Source organism: Antennarius striatus, chromosome 10 (assembly GCF_040054535.1).
Source record: "Antennarius striatus isolate MH-2024 chromosome 10, ASM4005453v1, whole genome shotgun sequence".
NCBI classification, from domain to species: Eukaryota; Metazoa; Chordata; class Actinopteri; order Lophiiformes; family Antennariidae; genus Antennarius; species Antennarius striatus.
The window spans coordinates 5778977-5800664 of NC_090785.1; the positions used below are offsets into that span (position 1 = coordinate 5778977).

The 21688-nt window shown below is 38.7% G+C and overlaps 1 protein-coding gene across 3 annotated transcripts in view; it reads left to right on the forward strand.

Moving 5' to 3' along the window:
- enox2 (ecto-NOX disulfide-thiol exchanger 2) overlaps nucleotides 1–21688 on the forward strand; it is a 151773-nt gene that overhangs the window by 116801 nt on the left and 13284 nt on the right. For all 3 annotated transcript variants that reach the window (XM_068325394.1, XM_068325395.1, XM_068325396.1), the window contains 5 exons: nucleotides 6019–6225; nucleotides 9101–9334; nucleotides 12858–13070; nucleotides 16142–16248; nucleotides 18879–18993. In XM_068325394.1, the coding sequence (XP_068181495.1) occupies nucleotides 6019–6225; nucleotides 9101–9334; nucleotides 12858–13070; nucleotides 16142–16248; nucleotides 18879–18993 (876 nt within the window). The remainder of the gene's footprint in view (nucleotides 1–6018; nucleotides 6226–9100; nucleotides 9335–12857; nucleotides 13071–16141; nucleotides 16249–18878; nucleotides 18994–21688) is intronic.

A 21688-nucleotide genomic window follows, 5' to 3' on the forward strand; every position in this document is an offset into this window, starting at 1 on the left:
ATTACAGATCGCTGTTTTCTGACTAGGACGTACTGTTACAGAGACAGCATCTTTCGGTAAAGGAAACAAGACTATTTTTATATACACCTGTATCCGCGCGTTGTTGTTTTTTAAAATAATTTAATCAAATTGACTTTAATGGCTCCATAAAACATATTTAATGTAGATAACAGGTCAATATTAAATAATATTGGGAGTAATACAGCAGCCCTATGGATTTTACAGAAATGTTGAGAAGTTTTAAAGATGTAGACTGTTTGGAAGGTTAGGTAATATGAATGGAACAAGCATTGATCCGTTTAGTGCTCAGACTCGTTAAATCACAGAGAAAGCACTGTGTTTTAGGCTCAAGGTTACATATGGTGTCCATCACAGGCAGCTATTACCCTCTGGCTGCACACACTCAACCTGACGACTTCCACACCATCCCCTCTTGCCTTCCTGTAATTGAGCAGCTCCAGTGCTCTTCAACTTTAATCGGAGTGCAACATCATTAAGGTCTTTGCTTTGTCCATATTTAGCCTGTGCAATTCTTTCCCCTTCTCCACTGTCAATTTTTTTCCTAGGTTAAGTGTTTATTCCTTTTCTTGTGTAGGTTGTTTGTAATAAGCGAAATAAATATTTCAACATTTTGGCTTTTTTTTGTTATCAAACCATCTGTTCCATATCTCTGAATGGAGTTTGGTAGAATTACTGCATAGAAACTCTTATGTAAAAATGAAACATATTCTTTTGAGTTATGGGAGTACTAGTGTATCATAGTTATACGCAGTAACATTCTCTTAGCTTGAATTAAAAAATAAAAGGGATGCCCAATTAGACAGTTTTTGTGAGTGTTTTTCTTCACAGCTAATATACAGTACATGTTTTCATGCTTCTCCTTGAATATACAAAAGCTGGTTTTCCCAATTAATGAGTTAGCTTACTTGTTTTAAAATATAATTTTAGATGGCCAATGCAAACATGTAAAAAGTCATTTTAGGTTTTGGAATTATGACCTAAAATTTATATTATATAACATGTCTCTGCTCTGGCGATGACTGTGGCCCAAGACATGTTGTGTTTAGCTTCTTGTGATTCTTGCTTTTGTTATTTTTTAAGGTTACATTATTATACACCATATTATAACTAAAAATACATGACTTAGAACATGAGTCTATCTCTCTTCACTGTATTCTTTGCTTAATGTAACAAAATTTGTCTCACTAAAGGAAAAAAAACAAATGAATGTTTTAGCTCTAAATAGAAATGAAAAGGAGGCTTGTCTGTTTTATCTGTGGGAGGAGAAGCCTGATCCTTAATGTAGCTTCATTATTAAACTTAATGCTATTCTTTGTCAGTGTTAGACAAGAGGTAAGATGAGGCATGTCATCATAATTTCTTTGGCGGAAAATCCAAAATATGTTATACTTGTACAAAATTTTGTGTACTATGTGATGCCTCCATAACTTCATTTACATAAAACAACAGCAACCACATCTGAAAACAAAGTCAGAGCTTGCGCTGAAGTACTAAGGCTCACAAAAGACAAGATGAATAAACAGTTTCCCCCACATTACATCGCATTTGTTTATTGCATTGGTTTCATTTGACGCTTGACATTCATGACTTTGGCTTTGTTCTTTCTCTGCTTGGGAAGGCAATACAATGTAAAATATGCATCAGGTTTTTTGTTTATTTATTTTGGGAAGATGTTTCCTTCAAAAAGAGATATTTTGTCTTGTTTTATTTTTGGAATCTATCTCAATTACTAGTGTGATGCCACATTGATGTTTCTTTGTTTATTTTAAAGGCTTTTAAAATAGTAATAATAATATAGTAATTATAGCAACAATGGATTACATTTATATAGCGCTTTTTCAATACACTCAAAGCACTTCACAGTGGTTCCATTATTCATTTACTCGTCATTTACGGCCTCTCCAACCACCACTGGAATACAGTAATGACACACATTCACGCAGCAGCGAGTGCCCTCACTGGAGGCAAGGAGAGTAAATTGTCTTGCCCAAAGACACGACAGATGACTAGGGTAGTGGGATTTGAACTGCCAGTTCTACAATAATTGGACGACCTGCTCTATCACCTGTGCCCCTGTTGTCCAGTTCCCGCAGAACACTTCCTAAAAAGTTGAAAGAAAAATCTAAATTCATTAATGAACTAGAGTGGGAAAACTGACAAACGGACTTGCAGACTAAATGTTTACAGGTCCAAACCATCTGTTAATCTGCGGCATAAATTAACTAAATATTTTTACTGGGGTGTGTTTAAATGTAGTGTGTGGTCTGAATAACAGTCCTTCAAATTTTGAAACGTCTTCCTTGTTGGAGTCCCTCAGGCCATGAAAGGGCATTTAGCCAGTCCAAGTGATGGATGGTGATGGTGTCAGTGTAGCAGACCAGTGGGTGGTTACACAGGCAGCAAGTCAGTGAGATGAGGCTGAACTTTAGAGCATCTTTCATATTTATCCAACATATCCATTAGAATACAAACAAGTCACCCAGCTTATTAGCCAAAGAATTCATGATATCTCGAAAATCTGTCTGCCATTTCCCATATTTCAGTGTCTATAAGAATGTTCGAAAAGAAATAGTCTATCCTCAATACTGTATATGCAAAATGAAGTTGTACAAAGTGCTTCGCACTCTATAGGGGTTTTCAACAAACCAACATTCTCTCTGTAAGTTGTCAGTTTCTTTTCTGTCATCTTTTGTTTTTGTTCGCTATCCTGGATAATAAATCTACCTTTCTGCTCAGTTTGTCAGTATTTTAAGATTAAAGGCCTGGAAGGGAATTTGGGAGGAAAAAACAACCAAGTACTGTCACACAGACTCGCGCATCTTATGATTTTCACAGTGAATCCTGCCACTCCATCTATCGTCTCCCTCTCTTTGTCTGCCTCAGGTTCTCCTGATTTTTATTTGCATAATAAATTCAGACACTAAGACTTCATTTTGTGTGATATCATGTATTTATTGTAATTCAATCAGGAAATCATGAATAGTTAATGTGAATCATGAGCATTTGCATAAAATTTCCTAACGTGCTCAACAGTGGGTTTCACTTTAACAGCAGGTAGCTGAGAGTTTGGCAAATGTATCTCTTTGCTCCACATTGTTTATGCCATCTACCTGACTCCAAATATCAACTTAGACTATAAAACAAATATTTTATTATATATTGCTACTATGCATCGGATTTTAAAGCATGACGCGCTGGATTGCATTTCATCTATACTCTGTCCTCACTGCTCTTTCCACCATTACATCACCACTATCAGCCACTTGTGGAACAGAAAGGTCAATTGTTGTGAAACTCCACGTCACAACTGTCAGCAAAGCTTTTTCTTTACCACCTTTACTTTATCTCAACTCAAAGTGAATTTAATCTGGCAGCTCTGGAGGTCAAGCAGTGAAACATCAGTCAGTATTTTCTTTACTCTGCTTTTTTGGAAAGAGGAGGCAGAAGGATGGAGAGGCCATTCACATGAATTTGTGTTTATTGGACTTGAGGACTAAAAGTTTCCTTGCAACTTCTCGATACTGAACGAGATGACAAGATGCCCTGGCAGCAGGGGGATTGTGAACACTTTAAATTTTAAACTCTTAACTTTTGAATCAAGTGTTTGACATCGCCTGAATATTTTTTCCTGTTATGAAATATGTATTCCAGTTGGTTGGTAGTTGGATTTGTTATCGTCACACTATGAAGACACATCTTTAACAAGAGCCATAAACTTGGCACTGTACAGATGCCTTACAAAACTGCCGTTCTTCTGACTCATGTAGAATGAAAACAGCATACAAATTATTTTAGATAAAGTTATATTATGGAAATTTTGGCTCTAATTTGAATGCCGTATGGTGTGGAGTAATAATTGTTTTTTGTGTTTGATTTGCTGAAAGGAGTCTGGAAAAATGAACCAAACAATCTGCTCAACAACTGTTGCCACACAGAGCAGACATCTCCTGTCTACCAGTGATTTCTGGAAATCTGATTAACTTAGTGAGAATGCATTTTATTTTGAGAATCTGAAAATTTATATTTAAGACCCTAAAATTCTTGATTCTCCCAGCTTGGTGCCAATCAGCCAGGCTGTGATGATGCATCTCTAGTTATACAAATCTTAGTTCGACCCCAGTCTTGGGGTACATTTTGTACGTTCAGTACGGAGAATATCAGTCATTGATTGCGAGGTCTGTCTATATATATGGAAGCACAGCATTATCAGTGTTATACTGATGAACCGGTTCACTCCTCTTAGACCCAGTTAATCACATTCATCATGGATGAGAAGCCTGATCTATTGGAGATTAGATCAGTCAGCACCCATCTGTGTTGAGGGAACAATTCCTGCAATAAAAGGGACCTTCCACATGAGAGGCTTTGCAATCACTTTTGCCAAAATCAGACTTCATTTTTATGCATGGAGCAGTTTAATATAAATTTGTGTCCAACAAAAAAACAGCGTGGAGCATATTGCTCCAAGTTATCATCATTCATGCATAAAGCTTTATAATTTTTTAGTTCATATGAACAATCTGATGATAAAACAAGGAATCTCTGTCTCCCCTCCAAATACCCACTGAACCATTCATTCAGTATTCTTTCCAATTGGCAGGTATAACACAGGAACCCAAGCGTGTGTAGTCACACATTGCAATTCGGGCAAAAAACCCATTTAATATTAACTTCTGAATAACCAAGTGGACAGTGCACTGAACAACAGTAGGCAGGAGTCAGACTCAAATCATTCAGTGAGCTACAAGCATAAATGAGATGAGAGAAAGGTTTAGTTATAATATAGATCAAGTCAAGTAAATTCACATGATGTGCCCTGAAACAGAATAGGAGAATAGGCAGCGTAAATAATGCTTTCAGTAGTAATGGTCAGCCGCAGCAATTGTGTCACAAACAAACTCCATTTAGAGATGAATAATGTCACAATTTGTGTTGAAAAAAACAAATAGAATGTAATGTATTCATCAGAAATGCAGATATATTACCGGCAGGGGTTTGCATACATTTTCTAAAAATCTCATGAATTACAGACTGCTTTCCTTTGACTGAACATCCCACACCCAAGTTAAGAAACATCTAGCAGCGATTTCTGTTCATGAAACTAATTATTCCCTTGAATTTGCAGTTGGGACCCAATCTTCAAAATCAAATTACTCAACTCCCAAGCAGTACTTATCAAAGCCCTCAGAATCAAATAATTCCCTTTTACCCTGTTGACAACTGACAACTTAACTTGGAAGTAAATTATATTGAACATTTTCTTTAATGTGAAATTTATTGTACACAGGAACCCTGAAGAACTGTCCTTATTTTGATCACTGTAACTCGTTAAATTAGTTATCTTCATGAAGTAGTCATTGATCATGTTTGTTCTTTCGTTTTAAGCATACAAAAATGTCAAGATTCTCTTCATTCAACTACACATTAAGATCTGCACAATAAAATCATATCTTAAGGACAGATCCACAAAATATTATTATTCATATTCCCCTCTTTATGTTTTGGACATCTGCATGTGTTTAATAAGTCAATCCACCTGGTTGACTGTACATTTTCAACACCCAAACTTTTTTTTTTAATTTAACTATTCAAAGGTTAAATTAACTTTTGAATAGTTAAAAGTTAACTATTGAGGTAAGAGATAAATAGTTATTTCTGGATTTATGCTACAAGTGAGCAGCTGTTTACTGTTTAAATTTATTTTAATGACTGTAACCGGACGAAAGCAATTTTATCATTTTATTCACTTAATGAAAACAAAACATGGAATCAGACCTGCTATTTTATACCGAAGTGACTTATAGCATCAATGTATTCAGGAGAGGATGTTCTTATAATTGGATATGTTTCCAGTATCTCAGAGGACTTAATTCATATTCAGCAATTATTTTTTTGCCAGTTTTTCAAGTTTTACACTGTTACAACCACACATGAATATTTCCACCTAGTAGAGGTGAACGTGACACATTTTCCCTTTTATCTACTGCTTTTGAACAGACCTTCCCCCTCCAGCCACAAGAGAACGGCCTCCAGGATGTAAGACAGTTTTTGTCGGCGGCCTGCCAGAGAACGCCACAGAGCAGCTCATCATGGAGGTCTTTGGACAGTGTGGTGACATCACTGCCATTCGCAAAAGCAAGAAAAACTTTTGCCATATCAGATTTGCTGAAGAATTCACTGTTGACAAGGCTCTATTCCTCTCCGGTGAGTTCTCATAGCTCTTCATCTTATACTGTATATAAAGTTCTTATTTAACTGGTTTTTGTAAACAAGAACTTTACACAAACCAGTTAACGTTCTTGTTTGTGTAATATCGTCAGTTTTGCTTGGATAAATATCCATCAAGCATACAAAGTGTTACAATGTCTGTCACCGTATATTTATACGTAGACGTATGAGTTATGACTCATAGTTGGAGCATTTTTCTTCCTGGAACTGCATAAATGATTTCTAAAGTTAAAAAGTCAAAGATATAACTCAATGAAATTGACAATATGCATTTTAGCGAATAATATCATATTTAAGTGAAAATGGGATGCATGCCCTGCTGACATTGTGAGCTGAAAAAGTTTATTTTAAGGAGGAATTTGCCTATGGTACACATTCTCTGACACTTTCGCATTAAAATTTTAGATACAGTGAAAATAAGTGACTCAGATGATGTGTTGAAGCCAGATTGGTTTCTGATGTCAGTCAAGCATGTTATATCATTAACTAGTTAACCTTAATTACAGATTGACACTGTTTTAAAAGTTCTACTTCTGCAGTGATATCTGTACTAGTTACACCATACTGTTACCATACTGTTAGAAAATAGCTTGCATGTATTAAACTTGACTGCGCTGTCAGGCACTATGTCCAGTCACCTCACATGACACATAATCCCCACGTGCACAAATTACAATGTAACATCTGGAACGAAAACCAATGACAGCTCTCTCAGGCATCGTATTTGTATGATGATTCAGAATTCAGGCCGGGTTCACCTGAGCAATACTTATAAATCTATGTTCAGCAATCAAATTTCCATTTTCAAATCATCTCAAAGGGGGGAATACCACTGATTGTTTCAGTCATTTTGGCAAAATGTGAAGCAATCTGATTGCTATTAACTACATTCTTTGGCATGGGCTATCCAAGTATTGCGAGAAAACCGCGTGAATGGAAAAATAAACTGTGTATGCTCTCTTTATGGTCGATTGAGGACAATGGCCGAATGTTAAGTTGATCCCTAAGCCGTTATTTATAAAGGAAAGATTCGCTGTTACAGTGCATGTGTGTGGTTTTATTGATTATCGTGCCATATCATATTCAGCTATTGTGCACATGCACACATATGTATGAATATTAGATTATATTTAATAAATGAGGTCACTGGGCCATGTCCTCGTTTCCAGAGCAATGGCCACCTCATGGGTGTTTGGTGCCATTCTCCATGACAAAAATCCTTAAACTGCTAAAATAATAATGGTTTCTCAGAGGCTAAGCAAATGATTTAAGATGGTGGAAACACCACCAACCTCAGCGCTCATTAAAATATTTATAGTACTCCTATTTCTATGATAAGATAATTAAAAGAATATTTGGAAATGGGAATTCAGAGTGGTGGAAAGAATTCTTTGAGGAAATGGCTTCTCTTTCTTTAGAACTTTATTGGGTGTTAACTATTAGAAAGGAAAGTCATTATACTCACAGTGGTTGAGAATAATAAATGTTAGAAAACCAGAAAAGTAAAGAGAAACATCTCTAATAACCACATACACTGCTATAGTGCATTCTCATTATTTTCACAGCAGCTTCTGGAGTTGTAAATCTTTGTATATTACTACCTTAAAAACTTGTTTAACTTAATCGCCAATTCGCTAGCATTACCAGCATTGCGTGTGGTGTTACACAATTTGAAATGTTTGCCTGAGAATTAGTTTTAATGAAAAGATCCTGTGATTCTTCTGCCTCTACATATTACAGTTGGACATGGAAATTGAGGCCCATATATTACCCAGATGACAGGGCTGTGTAGTTCCCTCATAAATAATACACAAACACACACACTGCACAAACACAGTGCTCGGCAGCCTCAGCACACCGAGATGTCCTCATATGAAATTGAAGTAGAGTTAGACTGGAAGCCTGAAGCGACGAGAGAGGACTGAATTAGAAACCCCTGAACTCACACACATTTCTTTTTCTGTTTGCGCTGGCATCTAGCACACACACACATACACACCCTTCCTTTCCTGTGATGAGAGTGTGTTGGACGTCAGAGCGAATCGCACCACACATCATTACTGTATGTGGCGGAAAAATACACACACATACCCAAACACTTTCTGATCATTTGAACCAATTAGATCAGAAAATGGGCATGATTTCACTTCAGCTCCACAACCAGCTATTTGTGAATATTGAGTAAGGAGGAAAAGCATGAGGATAAGAAGACGTAGCAAAGTAATGAGGGACACTGTGGTCTTTTAGTGCCACTTGGGAGGTAATTGGCCTCCCCAAGTCTCTCTCAAGTATTGACAAGCGATGCAGGCATTCTGTACTCCATAAGACACTACAGCAACTGTATAACGGAAAGGACAAGATCCACCAGGAAGCAGAGCTAATGACGAAATTAAAGAGAGGTGGTAGATTGATAGGCTGTGATAGAGAGTATGCTTAGTGCTTATTTTCTATTATTTAAGTAGTCTTAATTCCTTTTGTTGAAGATGATGGAAAGTAACTGACAGCTGGTCCATAAACAAACCATGCAATCTATAGAGTAAAGCTTGCAATGTCCCGGTCTTGTTTTTGCGCTGTTCTTCAGCTGTCAGAATTTCATACCTCCAGGCATCTTATTTTCATTTGCATTCAAAAGATGCACCGTCCAAGTAATTCAAGTCCTGTGTTTTTTCCAATCGCTTCAGGAGGATGTAAGACTTCACTCATTATCATGAACTGACAACAAACTGCAGACACATAAATTGTTTTAATTTAAAAGTTTCCTCTACCTTCAGCATAATTATTCATTATTCCATTCCATCCCGTCTTCTCTTTGTTAGTGATTTTAAAACTTTCATGCTTTTGTATTCCATAGGTTATCGTGTCCGCTTGGGCTCCAGCACTGACAAAAAAGACACCGGCCGTCTCCATGTGGACTTTGCGCAGGCCAGAGACGACCTTTACGAATGGGAGTGTCGTCAACGAATGATGGCTAGGGAGGAACGACACCGACGCAAGATGGAAGAGGATCGTCTCCGGCCACCCTCCCCTCCTCCCATTGTTCACTACTCCGAGCACGAGTGCAGCCAGTTGGGAGACAAGATCAAAGGTTGTTGTTATTCATGACAATATGTTTAACACATATAGTTAAGTATGTGCACAAGCATGAAGGAGGAAGGTCATGGCCAGAGCTCTTGGAAAGAAGTTAAATCTAAATTTCTTCCTTCATAAATTTAGGATATTCTGACTAGTACAAATTCTCACAGTCTCATCATTAATGACCAAATGGAAGTCTATTCATTGTGCTGTTATTTTTCATGCAAACCACAAATGGTAAGAATTAGGTAAAGTTGTGTGTTGTGTGTGGGTACACCCAACGCAAGCTAAGGCTTTCCAGGAAATGGTGTGAGACCGCAGTTAAACTGACTAAAGACTTGACACAATGGCTGTTAAACATGATATATCAGTTTACTCTCTCCACAGCACATGCTTCTCATTCTTATCTTGTCCTTTCTTCTTACTCCCCTGAACTCTGCTCCTCTCTGCTTATTCTTTGCATTTTCTCATCAAGGTTTGTTTCCCCTCCTTGTCAGGCTCCTGTCAGATTTTTGGCTGAATAAACTTGTTCTGCTAATGAGCAATGACACTTCCAGGTCTCTGTCACAGTTGCTCAATAACAAAATGCTGTGTCTTTATGCGTTTGTACCATCTGCCTGTCTTTTTAAGCTCAGTCTTCCATGGCTCCGGCGTAAAGAACTCTTAACACTGCATTATAGCCGTGGATTTGTTTCTGATTACTTTGGGGTGTCAGGAAAACACAAATCCTCGCTATTTATGAAAGATTTAGGTTTACTCTTTCCCGAATCTTCTACCCAATGAAAAAAGGGGGCTTTAGCACTTTTCTGGGCCAGTTGTCTTTATGTAGTCCAAATCTAATTTGTCCTTTTCACTTTTTACTCAGACCACCTCTAAATGTATTCCTTCCTCTCCGTTTATTGCTTCCTCAATGAACTGAGGGTTTCATTGTGCTTTGCAAATTTTTCTGTTGATAAAGAGCATGACCTTCCGTCAAACTGTATGCTGTAGCACAGTCAGTCCTCTTCTCATGTCCTATGTAGTATCTACACTGCCTGACCAAAAAAAAAAGTCACACTAATATTTTGTTGAACTGCCTTTTGCTTTTATTATGGCGCGCATTTGCTGTGGCATTGTTTTGAGAAGCTTCAGCAATGTCACAGGATTTATTTCCATCCATTCATTCAGTCATTTTCTATACACATTACATCCTCTGTCGCGGAGTGCTGGAGCCTATCCCAGCCCACTGGCGGTGTGAGGCAGAGTACACTCCGTGTGTGACGCCAGTGCACCACAGAGCCACATGCAGACACACAAGCTTGCATGGACACACTCACACCTACTAGTGAGGCAGATAACTGAAATAATCATTCACTTCCGGATACAAGCACCAAAATTGGCACATATACTCCTTGGTAGTCGCTGTTTTGATAAAACCTGCCACCTGAAAAGTAAAGATGGCGGCCATTTTTAAAGATGGCCGCTATTGAATATGCAGTATTATGGAATTTCTTCATAAAATTGCATAAACTTTTCCTGTTTGAATAATAATGGTGTCAAATTATACAATTTTCACTATGTATTTTGTATCATGTATCATGTATTTTAGCCAAGTCCGATGAAAGATAAAGCTCTAATTTAGCAAGATATTAGAATTCCGGGAATGATACGTATATGTTACAAGGAAGTCAGTGAGTAAGTCCATGGGTCCAAGTTTGGATTCTACACAGTGAAAAATGTATGATTTGACACCAATATCATTCAAATGGGACAAGTTTGTGTGATTTTCTCAAGAAATGACATGTTACTGTATAGTCAATGGCGGCCATATTTGATTTTTAAGTGGCTAACGGGTTTTATCAAAAGAACAACCCCGGCCACTTCTCCTGATGTGAATGTTTTCAGAGGTGTGAGGAAGCCAGATAACCCGTAGAGAACCCACACAGACACGGGGAGATCATGCAAACTCCACACAGGGAACCATCTTGCTGTGTGGTGACAGCGCTTCCCACTGCACCACCGTGCCACCCTTATTTCCATCTAATGCTACATTAATTTTTCACGAAGTTCTTGCACTGATGTTTGAGGAACGGGAAGAGCGTGACTGCTGCGCAAAGCCTTTTCCAGCACATCCCAAAGATTTTCAATGGGGTTCAGGTCTTGACTCTGTGGCCAATCCGTGTGTGAAAATTATGTCTCATGCTCCCCAAAATACTCTTATACAGTTTGAGCCCAATAAATCGTGGCATTGTCATCTTGAAATATGTTTGTGCCATCTGGGAAGAAAAAAATCCATTGATGGAACAACCTGGTCATTCAGTATGTTCACGTAGTCAGCTGACGTCACTATTTGAGCACATACTTTTGCTTAACCTGGACCTGACCAACTGCAGCAACTCCAGATCATAACAATGCCTCCACAGGCTTGCACAGTGGACACATGATGATGCATTTACTTAATTTGCCTTTCTTCTTACCCTGATGTGACCATCACTCTAGAACAGGGTAAGTCCTAACTCATCAGACCACATGACCTTCTATTGTTTAAGAGTGCATTATTAAAAACAGGAAGGATAGTGGGAATCCATTATCTTTCACTAAGAAATATGGCTGGGGAAAAATCATGAATGATTGTTATTTGGTGAAATCAGGTCAAAGAAAAACAACAGTAAAACTCAGGGGTATGTTTAACAGTGAAAGTACAGTACATCAGCGCATTTCCACACCAGCAATGTGAAGGGTTTTACAATGGCTGTGTAAACTTAGGAAATATGCTAATCACTAAGTGGAAGAAAGACTTTAATTTGTTCAGGAGCATTAAGACTGAAAAGTTCTTCATGCAATTTTAGCAGTGTCTGCCGTCTCTGTAGATGTTTTCTCTGCTTGATGCCTTCCAATGGTTTGACCCTTCTCAAACAGACTAATATCTTTTCCACGACCACATGAGGTTTCTTTCGAGATGGTTACTTAAGAAATGAGAAACAACTCATTGCACCTATCAGATAAATACCCACGCAGTAATAATGCAATAAGGGACTTGTAACTATTTAGTTAGTTAAATCAGGGTGGTGGGGGGGGTGTATGCTATATCCAAAGCATATTTGGTACACTATAGAGTCTTTCTATACATGTTAGCCACATTACCTGGTTTTAGCTTTCAAACGTTTTTAAATTGTATAGTAATTATATTTTATAGATTTTCTATGCAAACATTGTTTTCATTGACGTTGAAGGTTGGATCATCTTGTCTTTTAACCATGTTAAGTAGTTGTGCCTTTTAAATTTGACGTTTTTCTGAATTTCTTATTTTATTTGGTTTTGCTTGGGTTTTGTTTGGGGTTTTTTAGCATTTATACTAGTGAAAATATCTCTTGTCTACCAGAATACAGTGCTATCTGACCTGGTTATATTCAAAGAGTTTACACTAATTCAGCTGTTTTTCTAATTCAGACATTGCATTTAGCACCTCCTTGCAGGATGCATGAGTAATTAATTGGGGTTTTTTTCTTTTCAGTCCAATATTTCAATTTTTTTTTGTGTCATCCCTGTTTGTTCAGATGACGGAAAATTTCCTGAAGCAGTTCGTGTTCTCCTGACCTGGTTAGAACGAGGTGAAGTTAACCGCAGAAATGCCAACAACTTTTACTCCATGATCCAGTCGTCCAATGGCCACATCCGTCGCCTGACGGGAGAGAAGAGCCAACACGAGAAGGAGATGGAGGAGGCCAAAGACAAGTTCAAGACAGCCCTGGCTGGCATAGTGGCTCAATGTGAGTCTTGTGTTCTGTACAGAATTGGATGTATAATACTGAGTATTTTATGGATACCGTAAGTATATGTAAATATTTACACAGATGGGGTGATTATAAGTGAACTAAATACACCCACTACTACATTACATACTGTTGATTGAAGGTCAACATACACTGAAGTATTCACAGTTAAACACAAAAACGCAGTCAGACTTGGGAGTACTCAGTGCTGCAAATAAGTAAGTATAACATTTTCAACAGCCCTTCATTAAGTTACATGTGATGCACAGAGCACGTGTCTACATTTTGGATACTGAGACCTTTAAGTTCAGTTCCATCATAGAAGTCATAGTGTTTCATGCTACTTTGTTACTGGGGAGCTTTGTTCACAGGTAAGTTCAATTTCTTTCCTAACAGTGCTGTTCTGTCACTCTGAATCAATATATATGCTCATTTTGTTCCAATCTTACAAGGAAAAGCATTACTGATAGTGACTACAATGGAATATTATTCAAATTGCCTTCAGCTCTAACTAGTAAGTGGCCCAATTATTTCATTGTATGGATAAAAAGCTGATAAAGTAAATGCATGCATACTCATTTCAGTTGATCAACATCCAAAGCCAAAGTATACTGCTGTTTCCCACCGTTGACAGGTTTGGCTGTGAAGCCGATGGCAGCCTGCGGCAGTTTGTCTCCACACTTTACACCACATACATCTTAAATGTAGAACGTAAGCAATCTTAAACACAAAATAAAGTTACCAGTTTTTGTTTTTTCATTGTTGTGTTTCAGGTACATAGTGCGCATAGAAATTCAATTACTGTGTGTGTGTGTGTGTGTGTGTGTGTGTGTGTGTGTGTGTGTGTGTGTGTGTGTTTGTGTGTGTGTGTGTGTGTGCGTGTGTGTGTGTGTGTTTATGTGTGTGTGAGTGTGTGTGTGTGTGTGTGTGTGTGTGTGTGTGTGTGTGTGTGTTTGTGTCTGTTTGAGGGAAAGAGATCTCATATCGCATGAGCTCACAGGGTTGAAAGTTTGTCTATACCCTTTCCTCTCTGCTCTGACTTCACCATTGATCCACACCAAATTGCAGGTTGCTGGGAAGACACTATTGATACCTGTACTGTTCTCTCAGCACTCTGCATATACATACACACTATTTAACTTTTGGTCATATTGACCATTTATAGACCACCCATACACTCCATGACCACCCACATTGCAACAGATAGAGCTCTAAGTGGAATGACTATACCCACAGACAGCAGCTAAGATAGGATCTGTTCCTCATTATAAAGACCCAGAGCTGCAGTTGTACCTGTCACATGTTGGAACAGTTAAAACCTTAGAACTAAAGGTCTGATTATAATGAGACTCATTTAGTCTTGCCCAACAACAACTGTGCCAAACATTAACTGCAGTGGCTGGATCCTGGAACTGTTACATTTAAAAATGGAGAATGTTATATTGGCAAAAATATGAGCATTGCGCTTCTTCAACAAGGTGACCACTGCAGCTGACTCCTGCTGCTGAACAGTTGCCAAAACTGTCACACTTAATTTCTATCAGCTGCAAGTTACTTTGCAAACTTTCTCTTGTTGGACAAATATTAAACAAGGGTCTATAGTCATTTTATCAGCACTTGAACCTGCTTGTGTCAAAATGCTCTTGTGTGTAGATCGGTATTGAAATTAGGTCTATTGATGTGTGCTCTGGCATCTGAATGCCTAAACAAATAGTGTAGTAATAGGTAATAATTTCTAAGTTCAGTCAACAATTTAATGTGCAAAGTTGAGTAGTGGCTGATGTAGAGTAGAGGCTGATGGTAATGACATCGCTTCTGCAGAGTTTAAGTGTAGGCGATCACAAAGGCTACTCCTTTTTAACCTTTTGGACCCTGTTGTTGTTTGACATTGAGCCTTCCCTGAACTGCAATCCAAAATAAATGAATAGCTCCACAACAGTGAGGCATACAAGCATAATCTTGGTTTCTATGGCCAGACACACCCAAAAGAATAGAATCTGTGTCAGTAACATTGTGCCTACATGTTGTGTCTGAGGTATCTTTGGTTAAACAAAGGAGATTTTTTTCCTTAATTGTATAGGCGATAAAATCATTATAATAATAAACCCACCGATGGCATTCAGTGAACCGACTCAGTAACTCCTTAAAACAAACGTGCTTCATGGTAGCTCTAACAGAAAAGACGGAATGACAATCAACAAAATGTATACTCTGAAGATGATTTACCCCCGTGCAAAGGCTCGTGGCAACTGTCCACTTGTTACTGAGATATTCCAGTGTGGAACAGCATCATCCCTTTATTGGAGCCACTATGTAATAAAGTAAACTACGTAGCCAACTATACATAAGATGTCAAACTGGCATCAGCTGGTAAGTAGATCATGTGTTCACACACACACACACACACACACACACACACACATATACACACATATAAACAGACACACATATACACACTATGTAGCTCATACCTAAAATCTAAATATTTCAGAGTAAATCTGTGATAATGAGAAAATACGGAAAAATATACATAATTTAGATCTCACATAGCTGCCGAGGTCCCCTCGGTGGAATGCTGGCTGTCAATCAGCCAGCTGCCTCTACTTGTTATGCTGGAATCAGTTTTATATGGCCCCTTTTTGATGTTACAGTCTTACACTCCTTATATCGATCATTTGCAACCAAACCACTTCCACTCTGGAAGTTGCATCCCTCCTCTAAAATGGAGCTAGTAGCAGTGTTGGTGTCATTTTCAGGCCTACTTATTCTTGCCCTGCTTAAGAGTAATGATGTTCCTCAAAAAAAATATTTTTTCTTTTAAAAATGATTCATCCATTACTTTGCATATGATATGGCACACACAGACAAACGCACACACACGCGCACACACACACACACACACACACACACACACACACACACACACACACACACACACACACACAGAGAGTTCTTTACATCATTAGTTGACACTTTCTTACTCCTCTGCTCCTTCCCACCTGCCCTCTGTCTTTCTTTCTCTCTCTGTCTCTGGATGGTCTCTGGTCCTTCCCTGCATCCCGCCACAGTTGAACAGATTGTGTCTGTATTCCAAGCTGCTTCCAAACAAAAGGCATGGGACCATTTCTCCAAAGCTCAGCGCAAGAACCTGGATATGTGGCGCAAACAAGCCGAGGTTAGTACACTTTGATTTCACTTTGCTGTTATTATGATTACATACAATTAGCCTCCATCCAGTTCTGCTTAACTTTTGTTTTACCTTTTACTTATTTCAAAGGTATTAATTTTATATTCATAGTTCATGGAATGCTTACATACAATCAAATTATTAATAAATATATAATAAATTCAAACAAGCTAAGAGAAAATGAAATCTGGAGGCTAAAGAGCAGAGTCCTTGTTACAGTAAGTACCTTGAATGAAGCCATATTGCAGAACAGGGCACAACTTACCCCAACTAGTGTGAGATGTAGACCTATTCAAGACCCTCCTCCCCCCAAATCCTTCTCCACCTCAGCCCCTCTCTGTGTTACAAGCTGCTGGGTGAGTTTTTCATCTCTCAGGGTTACAAAGCCACAGGTAAACCTATACAAGTCTTTATTCTCTGCACCAGCAAAGGGTTTGTTTTTTGTTTTGTTTTTTTGCTTTTGAATATGCAATTAAGAGCATCTTGATTCATAAGAGTTTATTCATTTTCAATTCTAACAGCATTTTCTTCATTACTCTCTAACCATTTTTTTTTATTTTAATAAATGAAACAATAAGTACTATTATGATGATTAGTTATATATAAGGGTCGACTGTGGTGCAGCCCTGGACCTAATGGACCAGATACGATCATACCAATTGGTAAGTTTTGCTCAACGTTAGTGTAACAACAGCCAATTTAAGATGTAGAGTAGAATTATACATTACATGCACATGCGCAGGAACTCAGACAGCAGGATCAGCAACCAACTTGTTCAAAAACATCTCTTTTTAAGGTAGGTCTTCCAAAGTAACATTGTTGCTCTTATGTTTGGATTTGCTGCGGAACTGCAAATGATAACGTAATTAACACTCTTGAAGATCTCATAACACATGTTAAATAGGAACCTGTGTGGTGCGTGTTTAGAGGTTTGAGTATATACCTGACTGTGTGTCATCACTATCTTCAGGAGTCCTGTTTTTAGGGAACATCTTGTCTCTCTCTCTATGTGCTCTGTAACAGAAAGTATTCAAAGCTGTTGTGTGGACTGGGCCTCAGGGTTCCTTCCATTCTTTCTCAGATCACTTTTACACTTTTGCATACTTCATACACCAAGGAATAGAACATGACCTTATATGCAAATGAAAGCACTGCTGCTTGTGGATGGTCCACTGCAGAATTTGTCCTCATTCAAAGGACATTTTTATGAATAATTACGTCCTGCTTCAAAGCGGTAATGTATTGTGATTGTCAGTTTTCGTCCGTCCGTTAGTTAGTCCACCAAATATCTTCACAACCGTTGCAGATAGAAACATGAAAGAAAACACATTACTCTGGTGGCAAAGGGGATGAAAATGAGATGATGACCTTGAACTTGAGAAAAGTAGGTCAAGATCAAATTTCAACTTTTGTACACTCAGGAACCGAATAAGATGGAAAAATGAGGAAGAAGGCCAGTGTAAGACCGTACATCAAAGCTAGTGCTTTGATCAATGACAGTAGGTCAGAGCACTAGCTTTGATCTTTGACCTATGCGAGTAGGTCAGGGTAAAATTTTGAATTCAGGGGTGTCGCGGGATGTTGCAGTCTGTGACTGCATTGTTTCATATTGATTGTTCAGGTCTGTCTTAAAGGCTTCCATATTACGTATAAGTCATCTTCTGGTCATTTTAAAACACGTATGTATGTGCCTTTGATAGGGGGGGTAGATAATCATCAAATGGGTTTCACTCTCAGTTATTGTATATTCAACATGATCCTCTGTCCTGAAGGTGAAATATGGAGAAAAGAGCGTCTGTGTTGAGTAGCTGGAGCTTCCTGGCAAAATCAGACAACAGCTGCCTCCCTCTATCACTGTTTTTTATATGGTGTGTGTGTGCAGTTGTGTGGAAATTGAGAATGTGCGTGCCCGCACAAAGTGCTCCACACGCACCAGATGGTTATGTGTCTGCATGTACGAATGTGTGGAGTACCTGCTTGACCTCTGCCTTGGGCTCAGACTGATAACGTCAGCTGACAGATGGTTCTAAGTGTATTTACTCTTGGGCAGCTTTTTGCTCACTTTAGCTTTTAGTGATATTTTTCAGCCTGTCGTCATGTCTTTGTGATTGATGGAGAACATTGTCTCTGTCTACCTTCTGTGTTTATGTGTCTATCTGTGTCTATCCGTACATTCTCCCTAAAATTCTATAGTGAGAAAATGTTCCTTGTGTTTTGTATTATTAGGTTAACATTTTACGTAATTAATGACGAAATATTGTTGTGTCTACGGACATGTATCTTTTTTTGTATGCAATCCCATACGTAAATCTCACATTTAATGATTTAAGTAACTATTAAATAACATAAAAGAAAAGTTTTCATTTGTCTGGAGTCGATATGAGCCTTTGTAGGTACTAGGATATTCCAAGCACTTACTCAAAGACCATAGTTTTGATCTTTATGTGTCTACACTCCTTAACTCTGTACTGATCTGTTTTAAGTGTATTTATAGCCAACAGTGAAGTCAAAGTGCTGCCTCTCTGATGATCCTGCTCCTACTTGGGCCTGCTAAAGTATGTGTCACCCACTGGTGTTCGCAGGTCTGACCGACCCTCTTTTGACTTTTTTTTTTATAGGAGATTAGAAACATGCACAACGAGCAGCTGATGGGCATCAGGCGAGAGGAGGAGATGGAGATGTCTGACGATGACATGGAGGATGCCCCTGACAGCAAGGACTCTGAAGACTCGGGTATGCAAACGCAGGCAGCTATGCAAAAACTCAATGTGTCAAGCCAGTTCTCCAGAGCATGAGCACCAAGCGCTTTCTAACTGAGACAGCTGTTTTTGTATGAAGTAGCAGTAATCTCCCCGCAAGCATCTGAAACTTTGTGAATGAAAAACTAATTCAAAGTGTATTAAGATGCTGACACCACACATGCTTGACCGTGTTGATGTTGAATGCCTCTAAATGACACCCCAGTCTACCCTTGTGCATGCAGACAATTGAATACGGTTGTGTGAACATATCCACACCTGCCAGCTGCCATTTAATCTCAGATCGGGGTCCCGCTGAAGTGCCATAATCTTCTGTTTTTTCCTCAAAGGAATCTCTTAGTGTTTGCTGGAGCAACAAAACTTAACAGTGCTGCTAATTACCCGTTGCCCCGTTACAACACTTGAAAAGTCTGGAGTAGTCACAAGGGTTACATGAGTGTAACCGTAACCACTACATGTAAAGCTCTGTCGCACACTGTATTTGTCTCTCTCTCTGCTCTTTTCTATTCATACTTTTCTTTTTGAGGGTTAATCTTTCTAACCTGTATAATTTAAGACAGTTTCTCTAATCAGCATTTAAATGTGTGTAAATACAGCCATGAGCTCAGCTCTTGATGATTTGCAACCGCCCTATTTACCGTATTGGCCCGAATATAAGACGGTGTTTTTTGCATTGAAATAAGACTGAAAAAGTGGGGGTCGTTTTATATTCGGGGTCTAGACATGATACCCATTCACAACGCTAGATGGTGCCAGATATCGTTAAAGCGAATGCTGAAGTAACTCCCCAGGCCAAAGCGAACCCCTGTCACGAAGAAGAAAAATAAAAATAGCGGTAGCACGAAGAAGAAAAACATAAAATAGCGGTAAGAAAGAAAAGAGAAAAAAATAAGAGAAAAGATAACAGAAAATGGAGAAACGTAGCAACCATCTGGAGAAAAGTGGGTCGAAGATCGGCCAGGTTAAGGCGAAGTAAGGAGAAGTTACGATGCAAAAAAATGTTGCATATCAAATGCTCTGGACGGCAGTGAGGATGACGTGCTATGGGAGGAGCCAGCGGAGCCAGAGAATGGGAGTGAGGACAGTGACACTGAGCACAGCGAGGCAGAGGATGTTTGCGACGCGAGGAGTAATGTTCTGACATGACAAATCCCAGCTACTCTCAAGTTTAAACCAGTTTGCATTATTTTATTGCACTACAGTTTTTCTCTCGAATATATTGTTATAATCATTTGTTTCAGATGTACTGTAATTATTTTCTCTATAAAAATTAAATTTGGTGTTCAAAAAGTCTTTTTTCAAACTTCAGCCTTGAAAAAGAGGAGGTCGTCTTATAATCGGGATCGTCTTATATTCGGGCCAATACGGCAGTTATTATAATTGTTCAGTGCTACAGGATACGTTGAAGTGGCATGCACTTATATGACACTTCCTGTTGTTTGTGCCAAAAACCTGAAAGCTAAACCCCACTAACCTTTAAGATGAAGATCATGATGACACATCAACCAGCCCTGTTAATAACACCTATATTGTGACTGCGAAGAGTGAATCAATCCTCTGCACCCGAGTCATAGACAGAATACAAAACAACACCTTTGCTTGTAGGTGTGTGCATACATGTACACTCATGGATATTCACAGGTCGATTCTGCTGCCTGTTATATAACAGAAAGGGGATTGCTCAGAGTGGCTGACTTCTCCTCACATCAATTTGATGGGACTCTCAGATCAATACTTTCTCACCTCAAATCTTCATTTTCCGAGGAAGAAAGTGCAAGCAAGCCCAGCGTGGACACGTAGGCTTTAACCAGCAGGAGTTCATTAACACTGCCAGTGGTCGTCCATCGTTGACTGGACGCATCACTCATGTACACCCCCACAAAGCCTGAGCCCAATCAGATACTCATTCATGGGCACACACACACACACACACACACACACACACACACACACACACACACACACACACACACACACACACACACAACCTTCATGTGCACATGATGGGGCTTATCTCATCAGTCTACTCTGTATTACACTCTTCCAACAAGCTTCCCCTCAAGGCCAACAGGAGAAGAGCTGTGCTGATAATACTAGACATATGTGGAGCTGACTAGGTCTCATATTATAACTCCCACCATCTCCTCTCTTTGCTCAATAGGTCAGGTCAAATGTCCATTTGAGAGCTACTGAACAAAACAGGTATCACAGCTTTCTTTAGATCTTTGATTATCAGACATGGTGGGAATATTACAACACTAATTCCAAAATGGCTTGAGAATATTGAACACATTTGAACTAGGTAAGCATATTGGCAATTTTGTGTAGTGTACAGAGCTCTGTTAAAGCATCTTTGAGCACTTCTTTTCAGTCAGCTAGGTGAAGGAAGCAGGGCACACTGGAATGCTTCCAATTTAGCCTTAAATGTCATACATCATGCTGTGACACAACATGCAATCTTTTTTTTTTCTGTAAAAATATATTTAATACCAGTAAGTAATATATCTGATCATCAGAAATGGCATAATTACTTTGAAAATATCAGAATCCTGTTAAACTGACTGTCAGACTACCTTAGATTTGTTTGTTTTTTAGTGATATTGACATCCTTGTTTGACTGTCTTCTTTAAGTCCCACAAGGTTTCATAAATTACACTGAACAGATCTAG